General features: G+C 50.4%; 1 protein-coding gene and 1 non-coding gene across 6 annotated transcripts in view; one reads left to right on the top strand and one right to left on the bottom strand.

Annotated features, from left to right (window-relative positions):
• DNMT3B (DNA methyltransferase 3 beta) overlaps positions 1 to 921 on the bottom strand; it is a 33,490-nt gene extending 32,569 nt beyond the window's left edge. For 3 of the 5 annotated variants that reach the window (XM_049779168.1, XM_049779167.1, XM_049779166.1), the window contains exon 1: positions 552 to 711. In XM_049779168.1, coding sequence (XP_049635125.1) covers positions 552 to 711 — 160 coding nt within the window. Of the gene's footprint in view, positions 1 to 551; positions 718 to 891 lie in introns of those variants that run through there. The other 2 variants (XM_049779164.1, XM_049779169.1) reach the window with 2 other exon arrangements.
• Positions 922 to 5,762: 4,841 nt separating this feature from the next.
• Positions 5,763 to 5,870, top strand: LOC126019820 (U6 spliceosomal RNA). The gene has a single exon (XR_007499441.1). It is a non-coding gene; the product is annotated as a U6 spliceosomal RNA (small nuclear RNA).
• Positions 5,871 to 21,957: the final 16,087 nt, after the last annotated feature.

Here is a 21,957-nt window from a genome sequence, read left to right on the forward strand (position 1 = left end):
TTAGGTCCCCTACAAAAATAGAGAAAATTTAAAAAGTACAAAGGAGGGGTCAGAGTGGGTTTGATTCCTAACACTCATATGGTTCTCTGAGCAGCACCAGAAAATGTAGAGTGTAGAGTCAGGAGTAACCCCCTGAGCACTGCCAAGTGTGGCCAATAATAAAAATAAAAATAAAAAGAAGTACAAAGGAGGGGCAGGCATGGTTCTTGTCTTGCACTTGGCCAACATGGGTTTGATCCCTAGCATTCTATAGTCCTCTAAACACTCACTGCCAGGAGGGATCCCTGAGCATGTCAGGTGTGATTCAAAAACAACAAAAATCAAGGAACATAGCTTGGGGCACCTTCATGATTCCCTGCTGAGGTGAGCAGAATAGGCAAGCAAGTCAGGGGTGAAAGTGATTTGGGTTTGGTTCTGTGGATACCCTCCCATGTTTGGAGCATGTCTTCAGAGCTCAGCCCCCTCCCCAAAACCTTTCTGGTACCCACCAGGAGGCAGCTGTCCCTGCTGTGCTGAAAAGGCCCACCCAACCCTCCTGCCCACAGCCCAGCCACCTCTGATCTCCGGGGTGCTGATAGCCTCCAAGACCGGGGGCGAGGGGGCATCTTTGGAGTCGGAGGACTGGTCGCTGCAGGCCCCATTGGTGATGATGGAGTCTTCCCTTCCGCTGGCCTCTTCCTCTCTGCTGGGTTGTAGAGTGTCCCCCTTCATGGTTTCCTGTGGGAGGGCCAGGTGTCAGGCAGCTGGAGAGTTAAGGGTCAGCCAAGGCTGGGGGGGGGGGCGGTCACAACAAATAGCAAAATGAGCAAAGTCTTCCTCCTTTGGCTCTGCGTCCTGGACCTGGAGACCCTCACCATCCCACCTCCCCTCCCAGAGCCTATTCCCCCTCACCAATCTCGGAGGCTCAGGACTTGGTTCCATGTGAGCACCTCAAGGCTGAAAAGCCAGCACCCAGGAAGAGGAGGGGGCTGGCCTGGGTCTCAGTCTCTGGCTGATGAATTAGTGGGCCATTTCAGACTGCCTGCCTGCTGCCCGCCCTGGACCCTTCTGCCTTGCCCAGCCTATGCAGGGCCTCAGGAAGCCTGTGCATTATTTTCCCTCCTGACCCCTTTGTTTGCTCTCTCCCTTCCCCTCAATCTCCATGTCCTCTTCCCACCGCCCCCGCTCTCCTCCCCCACATAACAGCTTCTCTTTCTCCATGGCAGCAGAAGCCCCGCCTCACAGCAACCTCCAGGGTCTATTGGCCTGCTGGTCTGCCACTCATTCCCTTCCTCCCTCACCAGCTGGGACTGAGCATCCCAAGTTCCCAGGAAAGAAAGGGACAGAGACACAGACCCCACAAGGCCAGGGGAGCACTTATCCAGGGGTTAACTGCCACTTCAGTTATGGGCATGGGATCTCCATTAGCTGCTTTAGGCAGATCAACTTCCTCTTGCTCACCGCAGGCTCTGCCAGGGACTGAGGGTCTGTGTGACCTCCACAGCAACCTTTGTGGGCTTGAAGACCTGGCCCTTCCTCTAATTCAGTGCTGGTATTCAGTTTTATTGTGAACAGTTTTGTTTCTTCAACATATGGCAAGGTGAGATTCAGAACTCCAATCAGGGTCCTGAGCCGTAGGGCAGTCGTAGGGCGTTCAACTTGCACGACAGACCTGGGTTGATCCCCGGCAACCCAAATGGTCCCCCAAGCCAGGTATTATTACTGAGTGCATAGCCAGGTGTAATCCCTGAGCGCCACCAGGTGTGCCCCACCCCCCAAAAAAATAACTCAAATCACTTGGAGATGAAGTCACCTAATATTACATCAACACCAGATTAAATACACCAGAATTCCTAAAAGTCAGGCCACAGGGTCAGATAGTAGAATGGATAAGACACTCGCCTTGCATACAGCCAAGGGCTTTATCCAACACCCGGCCTATATGGTCCCTGGAGTGATATTCTTTCGGAAGATAATTAACCTAGTTACATAAGTGTTTGGAAATCACTTCCAAAGGGAGTTTGTAGCAGTCTTGGTTGCTCTCGCCGGGAACTCTGCCTAGAAAAAGCATCTGAAAAAACAAGCACTAAACACTCTGCACCCTTGTTCCCCATTTTTCATGAAGTGCTGCTGATACTCCACTGTTTCAAGAAATGGTCATCTAGAAGCATCTACAACATGGGCTGCCTAAGTAATGCTGATATGTGCTCACCAGGGGACGCTGTGGGGCTGTGTGTAAAGTGGCCTACTGCGCCCCCGTGCGGATTTTCAAGTCACCAGAGGTCTCAGTTCCATTCTCAGTGTCTCTTCAGCCTCCCAGATGTGGGCACAGGGCAAGGAGCCCTCTTTTCCTGTGTTCCAGGGAGCTGCACCCGTGTACAGACTCAAAAGTTGGTTACAGGGCACAGCAGTAGGGCGAGGGCGTTTGTCTTACACACAGCGACACAAGACAGATCACCATCCCAGCACCTCATATGGTCCCCAGAGCCAGCCAGTCCTGAGTGCCACCAAGTGTAGCCCGAAAAACAACACACCCCCTCAAAAAGTGCAGCACCTCAGGCCCATGCCTTGTGTTCTGAGGCAACAGACATTTTCACAAGATACTTGGTGTTAATAGCAAGGGAGCATTCGGTTGTAAAGATCTAGCAGATTCCCAACAGCAGTTATTAACCCCCGTGACCCCCTCCTTGTACAGGTTCAAAGTTCCTGGTGTCTGTTTTCCTGTCACATATTATGGAGAAGCTTGCTCTCAGTCAGAGCAGCTGCATTTCTTGGTCCTATCGCCCCTGTTCCTAACCCAGAAGAACAGGCTGGCTGACCCTAGGGCTCCTGTATTTTCAAACAGCAAAATCCCAGGAAAACTGCTGAAGTGTGGCTCTGAGTAATAATTAATTTCAGTGCTTTCCCTCTGGCCAAATTAATGAACTAAGTCATCTGGGTGGCCAGTACAAGATGGGAGACAGGGTGCCACAAAACGTGGACACCGGGAATATCTCCTCTACAGAAAATTCTGGAAAAGCACAGGTTTCTGAGCTTGGTGGCTGTCAGAAGCTCAAGTAAGCTAATTTCCCTCTCACAGAGTCTCTATCGAGACCAACCAAGTAAACCAGGCTGGCGTTTTCCCTCCCAGACAGAGAGGCCCGGGGGGGGGGGGGGGGGGGAACGGACCATCAGCCCAGAGACAATGATTAACTACTTCGGGCCTTTCTCCAGAACCTCTGCTGTGCCAACTTGTCCACCAGCCTCAGGGCCAGATTTGTGGGAAGAGAGCCTTTTCCCCAAAGCCGGATCTTGGCATCAAAGAAAAATGTTTAGCCTCTAAGGCCCAGGCTCCTGGACACTGACTGGCGATTGACAGGCTCTCTCCATGAATCAAGGCTGCCTGGCTGCCCTGCGTTCAGCCCAACTGAATAGACTTCTTGTTCTATCTTCAGAATGTAAAATGTTTTTAGAACTGGAGGGCCCGGAGAGATAGCACAGCGGCGTTTGCCTTGCAAGCAGCCGATCCAGGACCAAAGGTGGTTGGTTCGAATCCCGGTGTCCCATATGGTCCCCCCCCCCCCCCCCCCCGTGCCTGCCAGGAGCTGTTTCTGAGCAGACAGCCAGGAGTAACCCCTGAGCATCACCGGTGTGGCCCAAAAACCAAAAAAAAAAAAAAAAAGAAAAGAACTGGAGATCATACAGGGAGGGTTAAGGCACTTGTATTGCACAAGTGCCAATACTGGTTTGATCCCAGCATTGCAGAGCAAGCCTGCAATAGTATAAGCACTGTCAAATTTGCCAGCCCAATCCCCCAAAATCAAAAAAATATAAGGGGCCAAAGAGATAGCATGGAGGTAGGGTGTTTTTGCCTTGCATGCAGAAGGATGGTGGTTCGAATCCCGGCATCCCATATGGTCCCCCAAACTTGCCAGGAGTGATTTCTGAGCATAGAGCCAGGAGTAACCCCTGAGCGCTGCTAGGTGTGACCCAAAAACAAAACAAAAAAATTAAAATAAAATAAATATATATAAAAATAAAAGTATAAAATAAATAGCACAGTGGCAGGGCATTTGCCTTGCACCTGGCCAACACTGGACACTGGTTCAATTCCCGGCATCCCATTTGGTCCCCAAGCCTGCCAGGAGCGATTTCTGAGCGCAGAGCCAGGAGTATCCCCTGAGTACCAATGGGTGTGACCCAAAAACCAAATAATATAAAAATAAGGGCTGATAGCAAGGAGGTAAGGCATTTGCCTTGCATGCAGACGGACGGTGGTTCAAATCCTGGTTCAAATCCCAGCATCTCATATGGTCCCCAAAGCCTGACAAGAGCGATTTCAAGCCTGCCAGGAGCAATTTCTGAGCGTAGAGCCAGGAGTAACCCCTGAGCGCTGCCAGGTGTGACCCAAAAACAAAAACAAACAAACAAAAATAAAACTTTTCTTAAACATAAAGCAGATTCTACGATTGCCAGCTCCATGACTAAAATTCCTGTATTTTTGTTTTGAGGGTCACACCCAGAAATGCCCAGGAGTTTACTCTTTGCTTTGCACTTTACAATCACTGCTGGCAGGGTTCAGGGACTATATAGATGCTGACTATCAAAACCAGTGGGCTGCATACAAGGCAAATGCCCTTCTCATTGTGTTATCACTCAACCCCTGAAATTTCCTTTTCTATTTTCAGTGAAATAAATACTGATTGGTGCCTCAGCTTCCCTCTCTACATGCCTACTGTGGCAAGCACAGTTATGGGCTGGAGGAAGAAACATGAAGTAGCTCTGAACCAGGACTTACCAGAGTCAGGTCACAATCTCAACCTTATGTCCCATCTGCATTGAGCACTTTCTGGGCAGCCGTTTCACCTGACTACAGCCAGATGTTAGTACCAGAGAGAACCCATGGCACCAATGAACAGCTTTAATTGCCCCTCAAGTAAGCATGACCAAGCACCAAGACCTCAAAAATCGTAACACAGCTCCACAGCCTGGTGGTGGAAGGCCTCTGGAGAGTGTGTCCAGGTGATCTGCCCAATACTCTCCTGTGCTAATAAACTGAGACACAAAATGGTTAGGCAATGTTCTATTTCCTCAATGCCACCTAAATTTGATTTGATACTCAATCAAAACAAATAAGGGCTGTTGAGTTACTTGTTTGTTCTACAAGTGGATGACCCACGGTTCAATCTCCTGTAGAGGACTAAACTGGCAGGTGTGACCCAAGAGATCCTGGAGTAAGCCCTGAACAGTCAGGTGTGCCCTTCCCCGAAAAAAAAAAAAAAATCAAAAAGGAAAAGGAGGGGCCGGGCGGTGGCACTAGAGGTAAGGTGCCTGTCTTGCCTGCGCTAGCCTAGGACGGTCCGAGGTTCGATCCCCTCGGTTCGATCCCCCAGTGTCCCATATGGTCCCCCAAGCCAGGAGCGACTTCTGAGCGCATAGCCAGGAGTAACCCCTGAGAGTCACCGGATGTGGCCCAAAAACCAAAAAAAAAAGGAAAAGGAACTGATGTTTCCCAGATATTGGCATTGTCCTACCTCCACCCGTAACAGCAATGAACTAATTTAGCTAAAGAGATGCACTTCTCCAGGAAGGGTTGGTTAAGTTACTGTTTACTGGGGCCAGAGATATAGCACAGCGGTAGGGCTGTGCTTGCCTTGCAAGCAACCAATCCAGAATGAGATGATGTTTAGAATCCCGGCATCCCATATGGTCCCCCGAGCCTGCCAGGACCGATTTCTGAGCGCAGAGCCTGGAGTAACCTCTGAGTGCTGTCGGGTGTGACCCAAAAACAAAACAAAAAACAAGTGCTCGCTTCGGCAGCAACATATACTAAAACTGGAACAATACAGAGAAGATTAGCATGGCCCCTGTGCAAGGATGACACGCACATTCATGAAGCGTTCCATATTTAAAAAAAAAACACAATGGGCCCGGAGAGATAGTACAGCGGCATTTGCCTTGCAAGCAGCCAATCCAGGACCAAAGGTGGTTGGTTCCAATCCCGGTGTCCCATATGGTCCCCCGTGCCTGCCAGGAGCTAATTCTGAGCAGACAGCCAGGAGTAACCCCTGAGCACCGCTGGGTCTGGCCCAAAAACAAACAAAACAAAAACAAAAAAACACAACCACAACAAATAACTTACTGTTTACTGGTTGGGGGAACTTCAGGGAGGCAGAAGAGGAACCTGACAATAGGTTTTCTTGTCATTGGAGGTGGAGTCAAAGCCTTGTGCTGAAGAGGAAGTGGCCCTGGCCAGTGTCTAAAGTAGTTGGGGACTCCAGGTACCTACCACCAACTCTGCGAGATGCCCACACCCCCTTTCCCAGTCCAGGCTCCTTCCTCCTTTATTTGGTCCTGCCTCATTAGTGAGGCCATTCTAGCAGCTCTGCAGCAGGTCAGATGTCTTCAAATGCAATGTGGCAGACAGAGCAGGGTGGCACACCCAATTAAGACTGGAGCAGGCAGGAAGCCTCCCCCCACCCCCCAGGAGGCTACAAGGCTGAAGGATGAGGTCATCTGTTTCAGGGAGCAGCAGCTGCAGCACTATTCCTCAGCACCTTGTAAATGTTAATTGCATTAATTCAAGACAAAATGTGGGGCACTGTGGCTGGGGTGGGGATGTGGGGGGGGACTCATGCCCCCCCACCCAGGGTCCTCAGGTCTTTGAGGCCTGGTAATAGAACAGAAGATTTGAACCCTTTCTACTTCCCCCAACTGAATAGAATTCCTGCCTCTCCCAGAGGAGGGAAATATCAACTAGTGATATGACCCTCACTTGCCTTGCTCCTGTCACCCCCAAACCATTCTTAGAGGCCAAGAGGCAGCAGTGATGCAGTAAGGCTCTTGCTTGCCTTGTATATAATCAACCCAGCATTCTTCTAGGCCCTCAGTTCCCACCAGAAGTGATCCCTAAGCACAAAGCCAGGAGCACTTCCAGTACCCAGAACACTTCTGGTTGTGGTCCAAAAAAAGTTTGTTTTTTATATTTTGTTTTTTGGTTTTTGGGTCACACCCGGCAGCGTTCAGGGGTTCGGCAGCGTTCAGGGGTTACTCCTGGCTCTAGGCTCAGAAATCGCTCCTGGCAGGCTCAGGGGACAATATGGGATGCTGGGATTCGAACCACTGTCCTTCTACAGGCAAGGCAAATGCCTTACTTACCTCTATGCTATCTCTCCGGCCCCCCAAACAAATATATGTGCATTTCACAAAGAGAAATGATTCCCATTCTCCTCATCACTCTGCCCAACCCATTTTTCAGATTAAATACGCAAACTCAGCAGAAACTCACCAGCAAGATTTCTCGATGTTCACAAAACAGATGAATCGAGGTGTCTTTCAAGACAAGCTCAAAATCAGCCTGGCAAGCAAGTCTCTGGTGATGGAGAATGTTGCACACCTGTAACCTGTTTTCAGCCCAAGGCTTTTAAATCTTTTCAGTGAACTCACTGGTAATTAAATTAAGTCAAATCTAGCTAGTATCATTCATCTGGATAATAAAATTTAGTGGGCCCCAGGGAGATGACTTAAGGGAACTGGAGCACCTTGTTCTCCATGAAGAAGCCCTATCAGGTATTCATCCACCCCCCCAAAAAAAATACAGTTAAAACATACTGAGGGAGGGCCCGGAGAGATAGCACAGCAGCGTTTGCCTTGCAAGCAGCCGATCCAGGACCAAAGGTGGTTGGTTCGAATCCCAGTGTCCCATATGGTCCCCCGTGCCTGCCAGGAGCTATTTCTGAGCAGACAGCCAGGGCCAGGAGTGATTTTTTTTTCTGTTTTTTGATCACATCTGGCAGCACTCAAGGGTTACTCCTGGCAGGCTCAGGGGACCATATGGGATACTGGGATTTGAACCACCAACCTTCTGCATGAAAAGCAAAGCCTTACCTTCATGCTATCTCTCCGACCCTGCCAGGAGTGATTTCTGAGCATAGAGCCAGGAGTAAGTAACCACTGAAAGCAGTAGGGTGTGACCCAAAAACAAAAACAAAAAAACATACTCTGAAAAAAAAAAAAAAACCATATTCTGAAACTTCAGGTTGTCCAACTTCCAGGCTTATAAAATGAATTCTGAGGAGCCTGAGAGACTAGTGGTTAGGATGCTTGCCTTGCACACTGCTGATCTCTAAATTCGATTCCTGATATCCCATGTGGTCTCCTGCCAGAAGTGACCTCTGAGCCAGAGTCCTGAGCACAGAAGGCTGTGGTCTCCAAACCAAACAAAAACTAGATGACTGGTTACAGGAGGGCACCAAGTCCAGGGTGTGAGGAAAGGCCAACTGGGGACCTGCCATAACCACTGCTGTGGGCATCTGTCTCCTTGAACAACCAGGGTCTCCCCTGGGGCTATAAGTCACTGTTCTAGAATCAGTGTCCTTACCACCAGGAGCTGCACTCTAGGCTGATGGAGGTCAGCTGACAGTCAGCTTTCAGACAGTCTCCCCTGCAACCCGATCATAGGGCCTACATTCAAGAAGTCCTGTTACCAAGGTCCATGTGGTGAAAATGGTCTGTTGTCCCTTGGAGGGCACAATCACCTCCACCAGCCTGGGGAATATTATGTAACAAATGAGGCAACTATTGATCAAGGGTCATGCATGTGACATGAATGACAGGAATATATGTGCATCATTGAAGAGCTGTTTCCTAGAGGTGCTGGGTAGAACAAGGTTCTCAAACATGCAATGTACTTTACTGTACTTTCCCACTGAGTTCTATCCTGGCCAGAGACCATTTATTGATGTTTGTAAGCACTAAATCATATTCCTCCAGCATTTTTCTCTAAACTGTACGTTTTCTAAAGGGACTGAGGGACATGGAGGTAAGAACCCCATAAGAAAAAAAATAAGAAAAAAAATATCCAGGGGCTGGAGATAACAAAGCGGTGTTCGCCTTGCAAGCAGCTGACCCAGGACCTAAGGTGGTTGGTTCAAATCCTGGCGTCACATATGGTCCCCCGTGCCCGCCAGGAGCTATTTCTGAGCAGATAGCCAGGAGTAACCCCTGAGCACCGCCGAGTGTGGCCCAAAAACCAAAAGGAAAAAGAAAAAGAGAAAAAAAAATTTTTTTGAGGGCCAGAGAGATAGCATGGAGGTAAAGCTTTTGCCTTGCATGCAGAAGGTCAATGGTTCAAATCCTGGCATCCCAAATGGTCCCCTGAGCCTGTGAGGAGCGATTTCTGAGCATAGAGCCAGGCGTAACCCCTGAGCACTGTCGGATGACCCAAAAATACAAAAAAAAAAAAAAAAATTAAAGAAAAAAGATCCATAAGAGGGCCCGGAGAGATAGCACAGCAGCATTTGCCTTGCAAGCAGCCGATCCAGGACCAAAGGTGGTTGGTTCGAATCCTGGTGTCCCATATGGTCCCCTGTGCCTGCCAGGAGCTATTTCTGAGCAGACAGCCAGGAGTAACCCCTGAGCACCACCGGGTGTGGCCCAAAAACCAAAAAATAAAAAATAAATCCATAAGAATACAATAAGAGGGGCCAGAGAGAGAGAGCATGGAAGGGAAGCATTTGCCTTGCATGCAAAAGGACAATGGTTTGAATCCCAGCATCCCATATGGTCCCTCGAGCCTGCCAGGAGCTTTTTCTGAGCATAGAGCCAGGAATAACCCCTGAGCGCAGCTGAGTGTGACCCAAAAAAAAAAATAAAAGAATTCAATAAGAGGGCCCGGAGAGACAGCACAGCGGGCGTTTGCCTTGCAAGCAGACGATCCAGAACCAAAGATAGTTGGTTCGAATCCCGGTGTCCCATATGGTCCCCCGTGCCTGCCAGGAGCTATTTCTGAGCAGACAGCCAGGAGGAACCCCTGAGCACCAACGGGTATGGCCCAAAAACCAAAAAAAAAAAAAAAAAGAATTCAATAAGAATTGAATTGGAGCAAGCAGTTGACAAAGGATGGACCCCGGTTCAAATTCCAGCATCGGTTCAAATTCCAGCATCGCACCTGATCCCGAGCCTACCAGGAGTGATTACAAAAAGAAAATGCTACTTTTACTACTCAGAGGTTAAGGTCTGATTCCTTGTAATTTACATACACATATCCCCCCCCTCCAAAAAAAGAGCCAGAAAGAATGCAAAGACCCAGAGCACTTTGCATGTAGGAGCAGATATTCAATGCCCAGAACCATTGACTTGTGAGCACTGAAGGGAGTGACAATGCCACCACCACCAGCATACCATGGGATGTTTGCCAAAAAGGGGCAGGAAGATCAATTAGCACATTTTTTTTTTGGTTTTTTGGGCCACACCTGTTTGATGCTCAGGGGTTACTCCTGGCTATGCGCTCAGAAAACACCCCTGGCTTGGGGGCACCATATGGGACACTGGGGGATCGAACCATGGTCCGTTCCTTGGCTAGCGCTTGCTTACCTCTAGTGCCACCTCATCAGCCCCAGCACATAGATTTCTATCTGGAGGCCTGTGTTCAAGCCTTGAATACACCACGGTACCTCCTGTACACTGCAGGGAACAAGACCTTCTTGGTGAGGGTCTCTAGGTTAGCCTGGTGTGCCAGGGATTGAACGCAGGTCTTCAGCACAAAGCCTGTATGTATGCTCCAGCCCTCTGAGCTCTCTTGCTAACCCTGCATATACGTATGGTTGCAAAAGTTACCCAGTGAAGAAAAGGGTAAAAGTGGTTGAAAGGTATAAACTTCCACATCTTTTTTTTCACACAACATGGCCTAGAGCAAGCCCTAAGAACAACAAGCACAGGATGTGCCCCATCCCCCAAAGTTAAAGTAATTTTTTGCTGAAATAAATGTGTTAAAATGATGCTAAACATAGGGTCGGAGCGATAGCAGAGCAGTAAGGCATTTGCCTTGCATGCAGCCAACACAGGATCGACCCCAGTTAGAATCCCAGCATCCAATATGGTCGCTGAGCCTGCCAGGAGTGACTTCTGAGCTCAGAGCCAGGAGTAACCCCCTGAGCAAGCTGGGTGTGCCCCCCCCCCCAAATTACAGTCACAATATGTTTTGTTTTGGCATGGTCTTGGGGCCACAGTTGGTGGTGCTCTGGAGTTTCTCCTGTCTCTATACTCAAGAATTACTCCTGGAGGTACTCAAGGGACTTTGAGATGCTGGAGAATTCAACCCAGGTCAGCAGCATGGCAAGTTCCTTACCCACTGGACTTTCTCTCTCCAATGTAATGCTAAACTCCATAAAATGGAAAAAGACCGCTTTGTGGGCTGGTAGGATAGCTCAAGGTTTAAGGTGCTTGCCTGCATCCTACTGAATCCAGTTGAATCCCCAGCACTTCATATGGTGTGGAGCCAGGAATAGCCCCCAGAGAAACGCTCACAAAACTAAATAGTTCACAAAACACGGGGCCGGAGAGATTGCACAGCAGTAAAACATTTGCCTTGCACACAGCCGATCCAGGACAAAAGGCGGTTCGAATCCCAGCATCCTATATGGTCTCCCGAGCCAGCGAGGAGTGGATTTCTGAGCTGGAGCCTGAGTGCTGCCGCCAGGTGGGACCCAAAAAGAAAAATACTTCACAAAACAAAAACAAACCAAGGGGCCGTTGAGATAGCATGGAGGTAAGGCATTTGCCTTCCATGCAAAAGGAAGGTGGTTCGAATTCCAGCATCCCATATGGTTCCCTGTGCCTGCCAGGGGCCATTTCTGAGCGTAGGTAGAGCCAGGAGTAACCCCTGAGTGCTGCAGGGTGTGACCCAAAAACAAAAAAACCCAAGGAAGTTTTACATGTGAGTTCCTACACTGGACTCCTGGAAAACAGCAAAATGAACAGAAAAGCTTAGCAATGATTTTAATCATAAGCAGAAACAAAAACGAAAGTTTAAATCAAGTAAAGCAACAAAAAGGGGGGTCCAGAGAGATAGCACCTTGGTAGGGCATTTGCCTTGCATGCAGTTGATCTGAACAGAAAGTGGTCCTAATCCCGGCATCCCATATGGTCTCCTGTGTCTGTCAGGAGTGACTTCTGAGCGCAGAGCCAGAAGTAACCCCTGAGTGCCTCAAAAACCTAAATAAATAAGTAAATAGGTAAATAAATAAAGTAAAGTCCTTTAGGAAATTGCAAGCTCTAATTTTTGGTGTATGTGATGCTTCACATGCAAGGCAAATGATCTGCTGCTGTGCTATATATGTAGGTCTTCACCCACTTTCTTAAAAAGCCTGAAGGAGAGAGCCATGAGCAGAGTCACTACTAAGTTCTGAACACCGAGAAGTATGGTCCGAAAAAAAAAACAACAAACTGAAAGCCTGTGATAGCTTACAAGCCACTGTTAAACAGCCCACATTAAATTACCTGGGAAGGTTGCAGAGTCACCAGTATTGTATCATCTCAGCACACACCTCAGCTCACACATTTCAACACACAGACACCACAGCATCTCAGCTCAGTTGTACCTAGCACATCAACTAAATATGCTCGATTCTGCCCGTTGTGGGGGTATGAAGGTGAAGTAGCATTTCTGTCCTTCCTTGGAGATTTTAGTGCAGGGGCTGGAGGTACTGCAGGTAGGGCATTTACCTTGCACACAGCTGACAGGTCGATCCCCTAATCCACGCCATCCAATGTGGTCCCTGAGCCTCCCAAAAGAAAAATTATTTTTTGCTTTTGAGCAACACCCACCAGTTCTTTGGGGCTACTCCTGGCTCTAGGCTCAGAAATCACTCTTGGCAGGCTCTGAGAACCTTATGGGATGCCAGAGATTGAACCTGGGTAGGCTGCATGAAAGGAAAATGCCTAACCTGCTGTGCTATTATTGCTGTCCCCAAAAGTTAATTCAACATCTGGGGCTGGAGAGATAGCATGGAGGTAAAGCGTTTGCCTTGCATGCAGAAGGTCAGATGCAGAATCCCTGCATCCATATGGTCCCTTGAGCCTGCCAGGAGTGATTTCTGAGCAGAGTCAGGAGTAATCCCTGAGCACTGCCGAGTGTGACCTAAAAAAAAAAAAAAGTAATTCAACATCCACAGGTATGGTCCAACAACAAAACAAATCAAAATTGAGAGGGGCCAACCAAGTCCAACTTCCTCAGCTCCTAACTGGGTCAGAATGTTTCCAAAGGAAAATCTGTTTTCCAAAGGAAAAATTCTTGGGTTTTCCTCACTGACAATTACTACTCTCGCCCATTAACTCCCAAACACCCCTGAACATGCTACGCTCTAATTTTCTTTTCTTTTTTTTTTTTTTTTTTTTTTGGTTTTTGGGTCACACCCGGCAGTGCTCAGGGGTTACTCCTGGCTCCACGCTCAGAAATCGCTCCTGGCAGGCCCGGGGGACCATATGGGACGCCGGGATTCGAACCACTGACCTTCTGCATGAAAGGCAAATGCCTTACCTCCATGCTATCTCTCCAGCCCCGCTATGCTCTAATTTTCTGCTTATAATACTTCATAGCTACTGCTTAGCAAATTTCTCAGGTAGTTAAGAACTTAAGTTTAAATCAGATCCTCAGACCCATAATCCTGACAGCAGAGAAAAAGTATTACAGCCGCATGGGGGCAGAGGACTAGTATAACTGGGTAGGGTGCTTACTTTACATGTAGCCGACCTGAGTTCAATCCCAGGCATCCCATATGCCCTGCCAGGAGTGATCCCAGAATACAGAACAAAAGTACAGAGCAGGGAGCCAGAGAGATAGCATGGAGGAAAGGTGTGCCTTGCATGCAGAAGGACGGTGGATTCGGATCCCAGCATCCCATATAGTCCCCAGAGCCTGCCAGAGCAATTTCTGAGCCTAGAGCTAGGAGTAACTCCTGAGCGCTGCTCAGTGTGACCCAAAAATCAACAACAAAAAAGTACAGATTAGAAGTCCTGAGCACTTCTAGGTGTGCCCCCAAAACAAAAAACATGTAAAGCATGCACTCAGCACATGCAGAAAGCACAGTTGTGCTGTCTCTCCAACTCAGTCACTAGTTCAATCACTGAATAGGAACACAAGCCCCTGTAGAGCCCAAGTAATAAAGCAGGTAGGGAGCTTCCCTTGCATGCATCTGTCCTGGGTTCATCCTGGAAACACATAAAGGTCCCCATGAGCTCTACCACCAGGCACACACCCCCACTAAGTACAAAGTCAGGCATTAAGTCCTTAAGTACAGCCAGATGTGACTCCAAAACAAATAAAACCCATTCAGGGACAAAAGAGATAGTACAGTGGGTAGGGACTGGCTCAGCATGAAGCTGACCAAGGTTCAATCCCCTGCATAGCATGTAGTCCTCCCCCTCCCCTGCCAGCATCAACAGGAGTGAATTGAGTAGTAAAGTCAGGTGTAACTACTGAGCAGTTGGGTGTGGTCAAAGCCCCCACATGAGAAAAGTTTAATAGAACCCATCCTTATCTGTATCCCTATAGTCTCAGTCTGACAATTTGCTTTTTACAAATTATAAACCTAGTGCCAAATTCCTTTTGTGACTGAGCAAGTAGGTTTCCTGAGCTGAAAGGCAAAGCCTATCCTCTACAAAGAAGTCCTGGGAGGATTCCTCCTGAGGGGAACAGGCCAATCACTGACAGAGCCAAGATTGCACCTATTCCCAGTGCTTCTCTGCCACAAGTGGAACCTGTCAGGAAATGGAGATAAGTCAAAACTGCAGTGGCAGGACCGGAATGATAAAAGTGGTAGGGTATTTGCCTTACATGCAGTTAACCTGGGACAGACCCAGGTTTGATCCTCGGCACCCAGGTCCCTGGAGCCTGTCAGCAGCAGAGCCATGGGTAATCTGAGCGCTACTGAGTATGCCCCAAAACAAAACCAAAAAAAAAATAAAAATAAAAAAAAACCTGAAATGGCAGGTCCAGAATGACAGTACAATAGGTAGGCCAGATTCCTGGCACCCTGAGACCACCAGGAATAATTCCTGAGTGCAGAATTCGGTGTAGACCCTGTGTACTGCCAGGCATAGCCCTTAAAAAAACTTGCCAAGGTATGGATGTGTGTGAAAAATAATAGCTGCAAAAGGGCCTAGAAGCAAGGCCTGCCTCTTCCAAAGAGACAGTCCCAAGGGAGCATGGTCAAAGAACAAGTCTTTAGAGCAAGTGTTTTTTTTTTTTGGGGGGGAGAGGTGTTGAGCCATACCGGAAAGTGCTCAGGGATTACTTCTGGCTCTGTACTCAGGAAATTACGCCTGGCAGGCTCAGGGGCCATATGGGATGTAGGAGATAGAACCTGGAACCTGGATAGGCAGCAAGTATGGAACGCACATTACCTGCTCTACTCTCACTCTAGCAACCAGAAGTCTCCTTTCCAGCTTGCTCTGAAAAACAAAAAGGCTCCTGATTTAAAACATAGACACATGCGTAGGCCAGGTCCTGTGGAGGACATACCAGGATGTCAGACTTAAAGGACTCTAGAAAAGGGATCTGAGCCTAGAGTAGACTCAGCTGGCCTGGGGACACAACACAGCTAAGACTATGCAACCCAAAATGTCTTCCTAAGAGAAACATCCTAAACTCCCATTAGAAGTAGGCCCCTGGGGAGATACGGAAGTGACAGGAACCTCTGGGTCACAGGTGCCTCATAGCTGGAGGAAGAGAAGCAGCTTCCCCCCACCTCCCTTCCTTCTTCTCCCTTCACCCTGCCCACTACCAGACACCCACCTCCTTGTGTGTGTGTGTGTGTGTGTGTGTGTGTGTGTGTGTGTGTGAGAATGGGAAGCTGCCAGTTCCAACCTCCTTGTTTCAGCTCCCCCCCCCACCTCCAACAGGTAAAGGTAAACCTCCTATCACAGTTATACCTTCAAAGTAGGCCCCAAGCTGGTGGGGGTGGGTGGAGTGTCATATAAAAACTGCCCCAACCCCTAATGCAAAATCATGGTTCCTTTCAAAGGGGAACAAAGGCGGTCCTTCCTGCCAGCTTCCAAATGAGACAGAGGACAATAAGTTGAAAAGCCTTTCATCAGAGGAAGAGGAAGAAGAGTTTGGTAAAGAAATTAAGATAATGACTTATCTCCCAACATCCTAACCCTCAGTTATAACCTCCCAAAAATTAGGGTTGATCTGGTGTAAAAATCAAAAAGAGCCTAACCTGGTGTCTACTAAGGTTCCCACTGTCTTGGTCCTTACAGAAGGCTGGACTAGGCTGTGGAAGGGAAGTGTGGGGTGAGTGGAGTTAAGTCAGGCTGTTCCCGCGCTTGCACAACCTGCAGTTTACTCAGATTGTGGTATTAAGCTGCAGTTCCTGAGGGAGAAAGCAATGTAGTGGGCAGAGCAGATTTAATCTCCTGCCTATGCATTACCCCCTCACACTATGCATAGGTAGATTAAATCACCCGTGCAATTTAAGAGACCTGGGCACAACATCCCCCTTCCTTCGCGCCACGGTGGCTGGTGAAGCAGACTGTGGCGGCCACGTGCTAGCAGCTAGACAGAGCATGGGGACAAACCGTGGAGAGCGCCAAGGTTTGCACCATCTGGAACATCAAAAGTGCTGCAAACAGGGCCGGAGAGATAGCATGGAGGTACAGCGTTTGCCTTTCATGCAGAAGGTTGGTGGTTCGAATCCCGGCATCCCATATGGTCCCCCGTGCCTGCCAGGGGGCGATTTCTGCCAGGAGGAACCCCTGAGCGCTGCCAGGTGTGACCCAAAAACCAAAAAAAAAAAAAAAAAAAGTGCTGCAAACTGCAAAACTTGGGTGGGACAGAACCTGCCTGGTGGAAGGGGAAGGGGACTTCCAGAATGGGTAATTGGGGGCAACCTCCCAATTACCCATTTCCCAAACAGAAATGAGGTCTCAAAAACCAGTGGTCCTTAAATAATTCACACACACACACACACACACACACACACACACACACACTCTAGTCTGGGGGTGACGGATGTTTGGGAAGCACTAGACTATTATTCCTGGGGATAGCATTTGATAATAGCACCGGCCTGTGGCTGGGTTCCTTGCTCAGGTGTCCCTTCCTTCCCTGCCACAGGTGAGCGAGGAAAGGAAGGAAAACCTGGGCATGGTGCAGCCCTGGGCAGGGCCTCCCGCCAACCGCTCTCGGGTCGAGAGAGCTCAGACCCACCCCGTGCACCCCTTCCCAAGTAGGCAGGAAAAACTACCTTCCAGGAGGGGCTGCGGAGATCTCAGTTTGAGAGTTTGGGAAAGGGGAGAAGTCTAAAAGAGAAGATGCCAAGTGCGCAGGCAGCGTGGGCCCGGCCCGGCCCCGTCCAGGTGTCCTCGGGGCCGCGGGCGGCGCCCCGAAACCGGGCCTGCCCGATGGTCACTGGCCCTTCCTGCACAGCGCACGACGCTCCCTCACACCTACGAAGTTTGGGGAGGGTAAAAGCAAAAAAAAGAAGAAACGGTCCCTCGGTGGCGCTCCTAAGTGCCAAGATCATGCCACCCTAAAAGACACACAGTTCGAGTCCCTGGGGTCTCCAGGGAGACCCCAAAGCCGGAGCCAGGTGAGGTCACCCCCGCCCACCGCCCACGCGTGCGCCCCCCAACGCGCCCGCCCCCGGCCGAAGCGCACGCGACGCACCGCACCGCAACGCACCGGCCTCCGTCCCAGGGCGCGCGGGGCGCCCCTCGCGCCACCTCCCGTTCCACGCGTGTTCGCGAGCGGCTCGGCCCACGCGGCCCCCACCGTCCCCCATTGGCCGGGCGCCTCTCCGCCCCTTGGCGTGCTGCAACCGGCGGGGAAGAGCCGCTGTGCGCGGAGGTGCGCGCCCGAGGCTGGGTAGTTGGGTGGGGAGGTGGGTGCGTGTCCCTTCCACGCCACACCGCGCCGCGTGTCCGGACCGGGTCGAGACCCCTTCCTTCGGCGGTGCTGTGGCCCACCTCGACCCCTGGGACCCCCTGGGACCCCCGGGACCACCCCGGGACCACCCCAGGACCCCCGGGGGGCGTTCACCTGGCTTGGCGAGGGCAGGCGCGGACTCGAAGTCGGCCCCACCGTGGGTTGCGCTGCGAATCAAGCGGGTCGCGTAGACCAAGCCGGGTCGGGACGCGCGAATCTCCGCCGCCGATCGCCCGGCTACGTTTACTTGCGCCCCGAAGTTTCTCCCAACCCCCGCGCGCTGCCTGCCGGTGTGTGCGGGACGCGGCCACCCGCCCGGCTCGCGCGCTCGCACGGTGCGCTCGCTGCGCGCAGGAAGCCGGTGGCGTCCGTCCGTCCGTCCGTCTGTCTGTCTGTCTGTCTGTCTCTCCGTCCGTCTGTCCGTCGGGGTCCTCGGGGCGTCCACGCGGGGCGGCGAAGGAGCGCGCGGCACGGGCCGGACCGGGCAGGGCAGCGGCAGCGGCAGAGGGTGGGCCGGGGGCGGTGCCGAGGCCCCTTGTAACCCCAACCCCGCGCTCGCCCCGCCCTCGCCCGGGGGCGCCCCCAACGCAGCCACTCAGCGCCCGGCCCGGGCACGCGGGGAGGGGACGAGGGAGATTTGAAATCCCTCCCGAGCCTGCTGCCCCTCCTCCACGGGCACCGCCTCCGCCCCCCTCCTTCTCCTCCTCCCACCACCCAGCTCCCCAAGGCCCAGTGGGGAGCACGGCACACCGCCTGCACACACACAAACCCGGGACACCCCGCCCGAACCCCTTTCCCGCCTCCGCCCCCATCCGGACCTCAGACACCCGCACCTCCTCCTCCAGCTCAGGAAGCTGGACCCTGCCGCAGAGGGAAACTGTGGCCCCCCACGGTGACACTGTGGCCCCCTTTTTTCCCCTCATACCTTCACACCAGTTACAAGCCCTCCAAGGCCCCACTCCTAGGCTAGGCGCTCTCTGCAGTCTAGAATTCCTTCCTCCCACCACCAGGCTAGGCCTTTAGAAGGCATCTGGGGGGAGCAGCGGGGAGGACGGAGGAAGTGAGGTTCCTGGCAGCTTGGAGATGTGGGAGGGGGGGTTGCTGATGGCCTGAGCCAGCTGCAGAAGGACCCCCGCTGCCCACTGAGGGAGGGCCACTTGCTAATGGTTACCCTGTAAGGATCCTGGTGTCTGTACCTAGTGTCTGTTGACCTGTCTGCATAGATGAGTAGAGACACACACTTAAGTGGACACGTGTCCACACGGTGAGGGTCTCCATGGAGATTTTGTTATGTTTTGTCTTTTGGTTTTTGGGTCACACTCAGCAGCACTCGGGGTTACTCCTGGGTCTAGGCTCCTGGCAGGCTCAGGGGACCATATGGGATTCCAGGATTCAAACCACTGTCCTAATGCATACAAGGCATACGCCTTGCCTCCATGCTATCTCTCCAGCCCCTTGTTGTTTGTTGTTTGGAGGCCGTTTCCAGCTATATTCTGGGCTTACTCTGGCCTCAGTGCTTAGGGATCACTCCAGGGGGAGTCGGGAATCATATGTGGGTCAAACCCCAGATCATGTCCTAAGAGCACCAAAATGAATATGACAGGCCAGGTCTTGGGAAGCCCCCACCTCCCTCTGGATATCCCCTCTTGTCCCTCCTTTCCAATAACCTCCTGCCTCCTCTCTACCCACCCCCCCACCCCTCCACTTTCTTGGCCTACACCCCCACATGGTCTGGCTTCTCACCCTCATTTGTTTCCTCAAGGGTCACCTATTGGATGGGTGTTTCCTGAATCCCTCTCCTACACTAAGTCTGCTTTCACTCCTGTCCTGTTTCTTTCTTTAGAGAGTGCTGAGAGCTACTTGAAATTGCTTGTGCAAGTAGGATCTTTGCCTTGTGTGTACTAAGGATCCCCAACACTCTATGTGGCCCCCCAAGTCCTGCCTAGTAGTGATCCTTGAGCACTGGGTGTAGACCAAGAAGCAACAATAAAGACATCAAATCTTTGTTTGCCATCTGATGTATATTGCTTTTTCTTTCCCTGAAGGCAGAACCTATGTCTTGTTGCAGATTGTAACACGGGGTTCCTATCTGCAAACTGCAGCTTCTGAGTCAAGCACAAGCTTTCTCTTTTCATCTTTTGCCAGGTATCTGCAAATACATAAATGACAGATTCTTTGAAATTTACAAAATCTTCCAAACCTGGGTGAGATTGCTCTCCCTCAGAATCCCAAGGAGAGGGAAAGAAGACAGATTAGTGAGGTAGGCCTGCTTTATGCATGGCCAACACGGCCTTGTGTGACTTGTGAATGAGAATCGGGAAATACAGTTCTGGCACAAACATATAAAGTTGTTGTTCAGGCCTAGAGAAATAATTCCACTTGTAGAGTGTAGGTTTTGCATGTAAGAGACCTGGGTTCAATGCCCAGCACTCCATGGGTCCGAGAGCACTGCTCAATATTATCCAAAACAAAATTGGGGGGCTGGAGAGATAGCATGAGCGTAGAACCAGAAGTAAGCCCTGAGTGCTACTGGGTGTGACTGCCCCCCAAAAATATGAGGTCCAGAACCAGAAAGAGAGCTCAGAAGACTGAAGTATATACCTTAACTCTCATACATGGCATGTACCCCTGCCACCCAGCACTGTCGAATGTCGCCCTGCGGTCCCCCAGTAACAGCAGAGTGTAAGCGTCAGGCTCATACCACAAGACTCAGTATCACTCAGTAACCCCAGCTCCCTGAATACAAAGTCCTCTAAACTAATTGGGTTTTCAAGGACCAGAGCAATAACACAGCAGGTAGGACATTTGCCTTGCACATGGTCAATCCAGGTTCAATCCTCAACATTCCATATGGTCCCCTCAACACTGCCAGCAGTAATTACTGAGCATAGAACCGGAATCGCCTGAGCACAGCTGGGTATGGCCCAAAATAAAAACCAGAAACAAACCAAAAAAAATACCATAAACAAAGCCTCAATCAATTGGGGTACAATTGCTGGCTACACCCAGCAGCACTCAAGGGTTACTCCTGGCTCTGAGCCCAGAAATCACTTCTGGCTGACTGCCAGAGATCAAATCTAGGACTGTCTTGGGTCAGCCACGTGCAAGGCAAATGCCATACTGCTGGGGTCCACCTCAATCAATTTTTTTTTTTTTTTGGCTTTTGGGTCACACCCAGCAGCACTCGGGTTCCTCCTGGCTCTCTGCTCAGAAATCGCTCCTGGCAGGCTCGGGGGACCATAATGGATGCCGAGATTTGAACCACCGTCCTTCTGCGTGCAAGGCTAATGCCCTACCTTCATGCTATCTCTCTGGCCCCAACCTCAATCTATTTTTAAAAGTTTAAACAATAAATAATTGGGGCCGGAGACATAGCATGGAGGTAAGGCATTTGCCTTGCATGCAGAAGGTCTGTGGTTCGAATCCCAGCATCCTATATGGTCCCCTGAGCCTGCCAGGAGCGATTTCTGAGCGTAGAGCCAGGAAAAACCACTGAGTGCTGCCGTGTCTGACCCAAAAACAAACAAACAAAAAATAAATAAATTATTAAAACAGAGACCAGAGAGATAGTACAGTGGGTAGGGTGCCTCCTTGTTCACAACCAATCACGTACGGTGCCAAATTCAAAAATTTTAAAAAGTAAAACAAAACAAAAAATAAGACTGCCCCTGGGGATGAGAGCTAGCATGTGTCGATCAATTTGATCTATGTGTAATGAGGATGTAGGGCACCTGGAAGGGGGTGGTGGCTAAGACAGGAGAGAAGCCTGACTCATGGGAGCTTGAGTCAGGAAGACCTTTTGCTACTAATGGGGAAGGTAGATCAGGGATGGTCCTGTGCATTGATGTGGGTGAAGTGCATTTGCAAGGGAGAGCTAACTTGTTGCTTCTGCTTTGGCCATGTAAATGCAGAGTCCCACTGGGACTGACCTGTGGGGGTGGGGGCTTTGTGTCAGGCCCTATGGGTTCATTTTTGCAGGAGTGCCTCATTCCAGTGCTGCTTAGGGCTCACTCATGGCTCTGTGCTCAGGAATCATTCCTGGGGGACATGGGGATCCTTATGGGGTGCAGGGAATGAAACCTGTGTCAATCACTTAGAAGGCTAGCTCCCTACCAGCTGTAGCTCAGGCTTCACAGAGATCTTTCTGCACAGACAGAAGCAATGGAAAATGCAAAGGTTATCTTCCCTTGGTGCATACAGGGTTGTAATAATGTTACATAAAATTTATTTTAGGGGATTGACTTAATACAGGGGTTAGTTTTGCCTTTCATGTGTCCTATAAGGTCCTGGAG

This window comes from Suncus etruscus, chromosome 9 (genome assembly GCF_024139225.1).
Source record: "Suncus etruscus isolate mSunEtr1 chromosome 9, mSunEtr1.pri.cur, whole genome shotgun sequence".
Lineage (NCBI taxonomy): Eukaryota > Metazoa > Chordata > Mammalia > Eulipotyphla > Soricidae > Suncus > Suncus etruscus.